Genomic DNA, 10,840 nt, shown 5'->3' with positions numbered 1-10,840 from the left:
TGTTATCTCAAGTCCTGCCCTGCACAGAACCCACATGTGTTCCTAGGAACCACAACGCCACCCAAGGACAGACAGTGGTGCCGTTAGGGCCAGATCTCTGGACCAACATCCAGGGCCCCAGGGCCCCCCAAACGGCTACCCAGAGAGTGACAGCCTGATGAAAGCAGCAGATGCAGATTCCATTTTATTCCTGAAGTCATGACAATACTATGAATTAAGTGAGTTTAAACTATGAAGCTGGAAGCTGCAAACATACCTGGAGTATTCCTTTCTTTTTAAAAATTCAGGGTAGACAAACATTGTTTTAATTACTGCTATTTTGGTTTTCTGCTAATGTATCACAGAATAGTAGGGTTGGAAGGGGCCTAGAAGACCATCAAGTCCAACCCTATAGGGCATGTAGAAGCAGCTGTAAAGCATGGGATGTTGGGAGGAGAAGAGAAACGTTGGTTGTGTGCTTCACAACTGAGGTAGTACACATGGTCGCTTAAAGGGGACCCCCATAAGACCATTAAGTCCAGAATCTAAAATGGGTAGGCAACCCAGCACCCACCAGGTGTTTCAGACTACAACTCCCATTAGCCCCACTCAGCATGGCCAATAGACAGGAAGTTAGAGTTTTGTAGTCCAAAACATCTGGAGGACACTGGGTTGCCTACCCTTGTTCTAAAATTACCTAGCTGGACCTCCCCAAACCTCTCCCCTCCCCACAAAGCACCCTTTCATCTTACTTGCAGACTGTTTGGATACTCCTCCGCACTGCGATGCAGAAGGACGCTGCTCTTCTGGCCAAGCCGAGCATAGATGCAATTAGCGGCCGGGTCATCAGACACCGTCAGTGTTTCATAGTGGTGATCAGTTAATTGCTCCATGGTCTTCAGAAATGCGGGTGGGGGGAGAAATGGGAGTCATTTGGAGATCTACACTCTGGTATGACACCCTAGGCCAAATGAGTCTTCCACACCCACCTCCCCGAGTCAGTGTTGGGTAGTGACGCTGGGGTGGCCTTTGGACAGGGGCTGATAGGTGAAGGATTCTTCCTTGGGCTGGAGAGGAGGTAGATTTCAGGACCCTTATGGCTCCTTTTGCAAGGGGGCCCATAAGTGATTCTCAGTGTTACCTTCATGGCTTTCTTGGCCACGTCACTGCTGCCAATTACGACGGTGTCAGACCCAGCCATGCTGCAGAAGCTGCGGAGGTGCAATGTGCCCGAGACCAGAACGGTAGACACAGCAAAATCCTGCACAGAGAGACAACACTGAGGAGCATCTGCAGAAGCCCAAGCAGTTACAATCACGAGTACCCCTTTCCTTCCCTCCCGTCCAGTACACAACTCTGCCGACAACCTCCAGCCTCCCCCAGTTGGATGCCCACCAAATGTATCAGACTACAGCTCACATCATCCCCAGCCAGGAGTTGTAATCCAACACATCTGGAGGGCACCTGGTTGGGGAAGGCTGATCTAAAGTATTCTCCTCCAGAAGAGGAATAGCCTTCGGTACAGGAAGCACAGGAAAGGGGCAGGGGTACAGCTGAGAAAGAAGCTGAAGTTTCTACTAAAGCTTTTTACAAGGAAATGCCACCATGAGGTGATATTGCCCCCACTTTTTGTTTCTGCAGCTATCTTATAACAGCTCCGCACATGGCAAAACCGATATAGAAGCGTGTGGACATCAACCATGAGAAAAGCCAATGACAACATTTCGATGGCTTCAGTCTATTTCAGAATGTATGGGCATATTTTATATGAACACACAGCCAAAGAATTAGAGGGAAATATTGCTTTGTGGTTTAAAGCCATCCTTAGAAGAAGGGTCAATGAGCAGCTCCTTTTTTCCCCAGTAGGGAAGTTCTTAACCCACTGGAAGGACTTTGAGATGAGAACGTGGATATGGATAGGGAGAAGGGGCCCTTAGAACCAGGACTTCAGAGCTCTCTGCAAGTGGGTTACCTCAGGATTTGGAACTGGGAAAAAGAGTAAACAGTAGAAGGGCCATGAGAGCGGGAAAAGGGTGTTTGTTCATTTGTTGAGAGGTTTTCAGCAAGTGTTCTGGACAAATTAGAGTTCCTCAATGAGAAGATTAGCCATGGCAGATAAGTGTTTGTGAAAGGCAGCCTGACTAACATAAAAACCAGCAGCCATTCCAGCAGGCAGAGTTGAGGGAGATGAGAGTGGGAAGTGAAGCCATTCCAAGGCTCCTCCTCTCTCAACTGTCACCACTGGCAGCCATTCCAGCATGCTGTGCTGAGGGAAATGAGAGGGGGGAGCAGGGCCATTCCGCCAGCCCTGCTGAAAGGCTTGATTTTCCACTCCCCCCTTCCTGCCCTATTCCTTTTCCCATGTGTGTTGCATCTTTTAGACTGTGAGCAGGGACTGCCTTCTTTTACTGATTATTTGTAAGCTGCTCCAAGAGCCTTTTTGGCTGAGGAGTGGGATAAAAATACTCTAAATAAATAAATAACCAGCAGTCCCCTGCAACAGGAAGGTTGATAGTGTTCTAGGGCACGCTCTCTGTTCATGGAGACCCTTCAGGAATTCGCCGAGGAAGGCTTTACTGAAACCAGGGAAGGAGCCAGGGCCACGCACATCAGCCCCACACTGTCCACCCCAAATTCCATGTGTTGACCAGGAAGGTCTGCAAGGGGTTACAGAGCTCCACACAATTGGGAACCCTGGGGATGCATCCAGTAGGGAGGGTACTGCATGCAGAACGGATTTCTCCCTCCACCCTGCGGCCCCCCAGATCTGCTCTACGGGGTTGGGGGACACTCTGGAGTAGTGTGGGGGGGGGGGCTGCAGGGGGAGGAGAGGAGGGGGAAGTCCCATTGAGTGAGCAGATTTCCACTCGTACAGGGGTTGGATCCAACCCCTATTAAGCCAGGGTTCCCAGTCACGTGGAGAAATGTAAGCACATTTGGCCAAATGCATTTACATTCAGACTTTCCCCATCAACACAATAAGGTCAAGGGTGGAGCGGGCAGGGCGGAGCACATGTCCCCGGCTCCCTCCACAGTTAATGGTGAAACCCTCTATTGTGAATGCCTGAAGAAGACGAACAATTCCCAACAAGCAAGGCCAGTGCTACACACGGAATGAGCACATACCAAAGGACAACTCTGCCCTACCTGGGGTCCTCTGGATGTTTGGGGCCACAGTTCCCATCATCCCTGGCCATAGGCCAGCTTGGCTGGGCCTGATGGGAGCTGGATTCCAATGCATCTGGAGAGTACCAGGTTGGAGGAGGATGCCTTAAAGCATGCCCCAGAATCCGTTGCCCTGGCCAGACATGCAGGGGGACATCCTTGGTAAACCAGCCAAAGAGTTCCCTGAAGGTAGAAAGCCCAGGGATGGCTGTGTTAACTTACTGCCATGTAAGATCAGTTTTAAAAGTTGACCGGATTCATAGTATGGAGGATGAGCAAAAGTGGAGAAGAATAAAAGGACAATACACATGACACCAGATGGATAGGAGCCTTCCGTGTTTGTGTGCGCGTGCACACACATGTGTAGGATGAAGGAGTATTCAGTTCTAAGATTCCAGCTCACCCTGAAAGTATCAGCAACCATCTCTGCTCCTCTGTGATTAGTCCACTTGGAAATGCCCACGAAGAATTCCCGGCCTGTCAAAGGCATTAAGAAGATGAAGCAGACCAGAGCCCTCAACTATTTCAGACATCAGGGCACAAGCTCTCCCCAGACTGGGCCAATAAGCCTGCATAAACAAGTCAGTTGAGCTCTTTCCAGCTCAAATCTGAATACGACCGTACAAAAGGATTTCTGATGTCAACCTGAGGGTTGGTTGACATCAGGGGATGGACCCTCCCTCCTGAAGTCCTTCCCTTCCCCTAGAAGCCCACCCCATGACAGCATCTTTGTCTCTGTACAGAGAGAGGCAAGAGTTTTTACTGCCCTGTGCCTTCCCTCATTGGAGAGGACTAAGGGAGGGCAGAGCACTTAGTGGGAGCAGCACACTAAGTAAGCAGAATCCCCCTGTTATCTCCAATTGGAATCCCCCTGTTATCTCCAATCTGAATCCCCATTATCTCCAATCAGAGATGACAGCAGGGACTCCTTGCCCTGCCTCCTTCCCAAGCCCCTAGTAGCCTCGAAGGGGTAGGGCTTCAGGACAGGAGATGAGCCTTGCCTGAGACCTTATGGGCTGGATGGGCCTGGTTGAGCCAAACTAGCCTGCAGGCTGGAAGTTCCCCATCTCTGCCACAGAATGAGGACTATTCCTCCTGTGAAGCGGTCACTTACCTGTGAAAAGTACATCACTTCCATCCAGGGTGGCTCCTTCATCTGTAACTTCTACCACACGCAGTTTTAGTTCCTCCAAGACCTTCTTGACACTGCTGATCTGGGAGAAAGAGATGGACATTTGCCATTGGAAGGAGGGGGCTCTTACTTATCATCATGAATCCCCTTTCCTTCGTATCTCTTAAGGTAACTCTCAAACTAGGCTTCCAACAAATGGCTTCCCACCAAAGTACTACTAGGCAGGCTTCAGAGGCCGACACTTAGGGGCAGTGCAGTGGCTCGCCAAATGGTTTTACTTCATACCACCACTACATGTGTTTATGGCACATGAAGACAACCGTCACAATGAGCAAACTGACGCAACCTCCACTTAGTAGGGGTTTCATATACACCAGCATATAGGGCCCATAGTCAAGGGAACTTAATCTGAATTACTGGGGTAACACTCAATGACTCACACAGGCCTCACAATTCATCATTATTATGACGCAAAACCTCTGGATGTCACCAAGCACTATTATTCTTATTTATACAGCGAGATCAACGTAGACTTTGCAAAAGTGCATAAACAAAGAAAGATCACTGCCCCAACGAGCTTACATTTTAATATTTTCACAAGGTGTATTTATGTGAGACAACAGAGGGAGCGAGAGAGACAAGACTTAACAAAGGACGGATGTGAATTCATGCAGTTACACCTACTCTGCCTTCATTTTGGCTGTAGGGAAGAGGAATAAAAGGGTTAGGCCAAGACCAAACAAGAAGGCAAAGGAAACAGAGATCAGCCGCCACCTATCACCACTGCACATCAACCCCAGCAGGTGCTGCTCGCCCCCACCCCAACGGAACCACTAAGGGCCCACCCCCAGCTCCACCGTCAAATTTGCCATTGTTGGCAAGGAAAATCATAGTTGCAAATGAGGTGGGAGTGGGGGGCAGAAAAATGACCAGCAGGGCTACATGCAGCCCGTGCGTTGCCCACCCCTCAACTACTGCAAATGCTAAATGGCTTCTTGATATAAATAAACTGCTGGGAGGAGGAGGTGTGCTCAGGCTGAGGGATCAGCTTCTTCTACTTCTCCCTTCCCTTTCTGACAGAGTGCAGGACAGTAAGCCAGGGAGTGCCTGAAGCCTCTTTCTGCCCTACTGACTGCTCAGGAAATAGATGGATGGGAGCCCCCCTCCCACCCCTACACACACACACACACACACACACACACACACACGCAGAATTCCAGACAGGCAAAGATTCTCATCCGTAGGTTGGGTGAGAATGCCAGAGCCCAGGCTGTGATTTTGCACACTGGTTTTAAAATGTGTTTATTGCTTGAGCTTAGAGAATCCAAACAGCCTCCAGAAAAATTTTGAGTGATCTGTATGACCTTTAACTTAATTCATACTTTTGTTTCATCTACATTCCACAGAGATTCCTGGGCTCCTCTTATTTCACCAATGACTCAGAGACCTCCATCCCCCACTGATGGAAATTTTAATTTAATTTATATAGATTTAGTGTGCTGTTTGGTTGACAATAGCAAAGCTTTCCTTTGCATCAAATTTGGGCCCTTGCTTTTGGCTACTCGTCTTTTAGCTGTTATCCTTTTTTTGCCTTATCTTCAGGATACTTTTGTGTTTGGAGTTTTAGCTTGACAGTCTGCTGTCTTTTTTTCTTGCATCCCATAGTTTATATAATTGGTACCATAAAATGAGAGAGAGAGAGAGAGAATGCTCTTCAATTAAGAAATTATTGGGACTTCAGATACAGAGACCCAGTCATCACAACCTGGACTGAAGGATGCTACACACAAGATTACATTTCGTACAGAGATACCACTTCTGTGTAGGAAATTTAATGGTTAGATCCAGATTTAGTCATACTTAAGAGTAGATCCACTGAAATTAATGGGACTTAAGATAGTCATGACTTTGAATAATTAATTAAAAAGTTAGTCATAACTAACTTAAGTCCCATTGATTTCAATGGGTCTACTCTAAGTATGACTAAATCAGGATCCAACCTAGAATCATAGAATCATAGAATAGTAGGGTTGGAAGGGGCCTACAAGGCCATCGAGTCCAACCCCCTGCTCAGTGCAGGAATCCAAGTCAGAGCATCCCTGACAAATGGCTGTCCAGCCTCATCTTGAAGGCCTCCAGTGTGGGAGAGCCCACCACCTCCCTAGGTCATTGGTTCCATTGCCATATTGCTCTAACAGTCAGGAAGTTTTTCCTGATGTTCAGCCGGAATCTGGCTTCCTGGAACTTGAGCCCATGATTCCGTGTCCTGCACTCTGGGATGATCAAGAAGAGATCCTGGCCTTCTTCTCTGTGACAACCTTTCAAGTACTTGAAGAGTGCTATCATGTCTCCCCTCAGGCTTCTCTTCTCAAGGCTAAACATGCCCAGTTCTTTCAGTCTCTCTTCATAGGGCTTTGTTTCCAGTCCCCTGATCATCTTTGTTGCCCTCCTCTGAACCCTCTCCAGTTTGTCTGCATCCTTCTTAAAGTGTGGTGCCCAGAACTGGACACAGTACTCCAGATGAGGCCTAACCAGTGCTGAGTAGAGGGGAACTAGGACTTCCCGGGATTTGGAAGCGATGCTTCTATGAATGCAGCCCAAAAGAGCATTTGCCTTTTTTGCAGCCACATCACATTGTTGGCTCATATTCAGCTTGTGATCGACAACAATTCCAAGATCCTTCTTGCTTGTAGTGTGGTTGAGCCACGTACCCCCCATCTTGTAACGGTGCATTTGGTTTCTTTTTCCTAGGTGCAGAACTTGGCATTTGTCCCTAATAAATTCTGTTGTTTTCTGCCCAGCGCTCCAGTCTATCCAGATCACTTTGAATTTTGTTTCTGTCTTCCAAAGTATTAGCTATCCCTCCCAATTTTGTGTCATCTGCAAATTTGATCAGCATTCCCTGCACCTCCTCCTCCAAGTCATTAATAAAAATGTTGAAGAGCACTGGGCCCAGGACTGAGCCCTGCGGTACCCCACTCGTTACCTCTCCCCAGTTTGAGAAGGTCCCATTGATAAGCACTCTTTGAGTCCGATTCTGTAGACAACTGTGGATCCACCGGATCGTTGTTTCATCTAGCCCACTTTAAGCTAGTTTGCTCATCAGGATATCATGGGGCACTTTGTTGAAAGCTTTGCTAAAGTCGAGGTATATGATGTCTACAGCATTCCCATGGTCTACAAGGGAGGTTACTTGATCAAAAAATGAGATCAGATTTGTCTGGCAGGACTTGTTTTTGACAAATCCATGTTGGCTTCGAGTAATCACGGCATTGTTGTCAAGGTGCTTCCAGATGGATTGCTTGATGATCTGCTCCAGAATTTTCCCAGGGATTGATGTCAGACTGACTGGTCTGTAGTTCCCAGGTTCCTCCTTTTTACCTTTTTTGAAGATAGGGACAACGTTAGCCCTCCTCCAGTCATCTGGCACTTCCCCCGTCCTCCATGATTTCTCAAAGAGAATAGACAGCGGTTCTGAGAGTTCTTCTGCCAGTTCCTTTATGACTCTAGGATGCAGTTCATCTGGTCCTGGAGATTTGAACTCATTCAAAGTAATGAGGTGTTCCTTGACCATATGCCTGTCGATCTCAAGCTGCTATCCTGCCCCTTCAGCCTGTACTTCGCCTTTGCCAGGGGGGTCATAGACCCTCTTTTGGGAGAAGACTGAGCCAAAGTAGGAATGGAGCACCTCTGCCTTTTCTTTGTCATCTGTTATCGTTTTGCCATTCTTATTTAATAGCTGAACCACCATTTCTTTCCTCTGCCTTTTACTATGCACGTAGCTGAAGAAAGCCTTTTTGTTGTTTTTAACATCCCTTGCTAACCTCAGCTCATTCTCAGCTTTAGCCTTCCTGATGCCATCCCTGCAATTCTGTGCTATCTGCCTGTACTCTTCCTTTGTTACTTGGCCTTCTTTCCACTTCCTATATGTGTCCTTTTTTGTTTTCAGGTCATCCCTAAGCTTTTTGTGAAGCCACATTGGCTTCTTCTGTTGTCTTCCACCTTTTCTTCTTGTTGGAATTGCTTGTGATTGTGCCTTGAGAATTTCCTTTTTTAAAAGCTCCCACCCATCTTGGACTCCTTTTCTCGCTAGCATCGCTTGCCATGGGACCTTTGTTCTGAGTTTATGAAAATCAGCTTTCCTAAAATCCAGGGTACGCATTTGACTACACTCGGCTTTTGCTTCACCCCCAGAGTTCCTGTAACTGCTACTTTATCCACTAAGTCATCTCTGTTGGTTAGTATCAAGTCAAGGATAGCCGATCCTCTAGTTCCTTCCTCTACTTTCTGTAGGAGGAAGTTATCCGCCACACAAGTCAGGAATTTCCTGGAGGGGCCATGTTTTGCAGAATTTGTCTCCCAACAAATATCAGGGAAATTGAAGTCCCCCATTACTACTATATCATGCTTCCTTAAAACACTGGCTATTTGCTTTTCAAAAGTTTCATCCTTGTCTTCTCCTTGATTGGGTGGCCGGTAGTAGACTCCGACCACCAGGTTCCTTTTATTCTTTGCTCCATTTATTTCAACCCAGATGCTCTCGATGGGGCTACCAAGCTCCTCCTCCCGTATTTCTGTGCAGAGATATGTATTTTTCACATACAGTGCAACCCCACCTCCCTTTCTGTTCCTCCTGTTCTTTTTGAACAAGTTATATCCTTCAATTGCTGTATTCCAGTCTTGAGAGTCATCCCACCAAGTCTCAGTTATACCTATCAGGTCATAATTTCCCTCTTGTATTAAGAGTTCAAGTTTGTTCTGTTTGTTTCCCATACTCTGGGCATTAGTATATAGACATAGAAGACCATGTGCTTCATAGTCTGGCTTTCTTCCTACATGTGTCTGAAGGCTATTATTGGGCGCTATCAGAGCTGTTCTCTCCATAGAGTACCTCCTGTACTCTATATACATACAGTCCTGTACTTTATATCTACACAGTACATATTTTGCCCTTCCTTTACATCACAGGAGCCCATCATCAGAGGTGTTATTAGAACAGGGCCCACCTGGGCACAGCCCTGAATCTTTTGAGCTGTCCTAATTGCCTTTTTTTTTTTTTTACATTTTCCCATTGACTTGCATTGGAAAACAAAAACAGCCATAACTTTTTTAGTTTGTATGACAGATACGTGAAATTTGGAGGCTTGGTAGCCCCCATGGAGCTGATTGATATGCCAAATTTCAGGAAGTTAGGTCCAGTGGCTTTTGTGCTAGTCACATGTAAAATTCGCTTTTCCCAAGAAAATCTGTCAAAGTAAAGAGCTATAATTTCTTTGTGCTTCCACATAAGTTCATGGAATTTGGGGACCTAGCAGGCCCTATGGAGCTGACTGAACCCGCCAAATTTCAGACAGTTATGTCCAGTGGCTTTTGCGCTAGCCATGCGTAAAGTTTCCTTTTCTCGAAGTCTAAAACAAAAAGTAAAAACTGTTAAGTCACCCAGGGGATTAGAGATCCTAATCAGAAGGTGTTTAAGGTGACCACTAGGAGGTCACTATCCCTAATCTCTGGTGTAGGGTTTTTTTTTGGGGGGGGGGGTTGAGGAGCAAAAAACCTCTCTCCCCCTACTTTTCTTTTCTGCTCTTACATGCCCACCGTTGGGAGCCAGCCTGCAATGAAATTTTGAAGAGTGAGAAGGAAGGGAAGAAAAAGCTCCATGTGAAATAGCGGTATTTCACACAGCACCTTATTTTACTGCCCCGAAGTGGAACCTTTGGATTCTGCAGAAGTTTAGTAGCTTCAGTACAGCAAAGGATCCAATCAGCCTCCACAAACTTCTTTCTCCCCCTCCACTTTAATTTCTCCTAAATAGCTGTGGGACTCAAATTATTCCAAAAGGAGGGTTAGGACTATGTGGCATCATGATCAAGGAACTGCTAAGGCTTTTAAACAGGTTCTACAGTTTTAAAAAAGCTAGAAAAATCCCTCCACCACCTCACCTCATAAAGTTGATTTAAGTACGTGCAATCCTTGCAAACCCTGCACAGCCTCCTAAATTCCTCTGAAGTACTACCCCTCTGAAAGGAGCCACTTGGCTTAGGGAATTCTCTTTACCCCCACTCCCCCCGCATTTCCAATCACCATTCTTCTTTTCTTCTTCCTTCCCCTATCCTGTTCGTTCGTTCTCTCTCTCTCTCTCTCTCTCTCTCTCTCTCCCTTTCCCTTCTTTATTCCACCCAGAGCATATCTTGGAGAATTCTTAAAGAGAATTCCCTTCGGCGGGCAAGAGAAGTTCTGAATGGTATTTGACTTTATACAAACAGACTGGTTTTTCTCCTTCTCCTCACTCAAGTCTTTGAGAAGAGTGGGTTCACATGGTTGCAGAGAAACAAATCTGGGGCTGTTTTGTTTGTCAGTTGCCATTACCCAGCAATAGGAAGGGCTGTAGCTCAGTGGTAGAGCACATGCTTGGCATGCAGAAGGTCCCAGATTCAATCCCCAGGATCTCCGGGTAGGGCTACGAAAGAATCCTGCCTGAAATTTTGGAGAGTTCCTGCTGCCAGTCAGTGTCAACAATTCTAGATGAACTAGGGTCTGACTCAGTATAAGGCAGCTTCCTATGTT

The 10,840-nt window shown here is 46.7% G+C and overlaps 1 protein-coding gene across 4 annotated transcripts in view; it reads right to left on the bottom strand.

The window, feature by feature from the left end:
• DDAH2 (DDAH family member 2, ADMA-independent) overlaps positions 1-10,840 on the bottom strand; it is a 39,068-nt gene that overhangs the window by 4,858 nt on the left and 23,370 nt on the right. For all 4 annotated transcript variants that reach the window (XM_084840882.1, XM_084840883.1, XM_084840884.1 and 1 more), the window contains 4 exons: positions 4,259-4,358; positions 3,548-3,621; positions 1,121-1,240; positions 732-875 (listed from right to left, as the gene is read on the bottom strand). In XM_084840882.1, the coding sequence (XP_084697008.1) occupies positions 732-875; positions 1,121-1,240; positions 3,548-3,621; positions 4,259-4,358 (438 nt within the window). The remainder of the gene's footprint in view (positions 1-731; positions 876-1,120; positions 1,241-3,547; positions 3,622-4,258; positions 4,359-10,840) is intronic.

The sequence above is a fragment of the Heloderma suspectum genome, chromosome 2, assembly GCF_057233095.1.
Source record: "Heloderma suspectum isolate Gila_16-S chromosome 2, 16-S_ref, whole genome shotgun sequence".
Classification (NCBI taxonomy): Eukaryota; Metazoa; Chordata; class Lepidosauria; order Squamata; family Helodermatidae; genus Heloderma; species Heloderma suspectum.
This window is presented reverse-complemented; position numbering and strand designations above follow the sequence as displayed.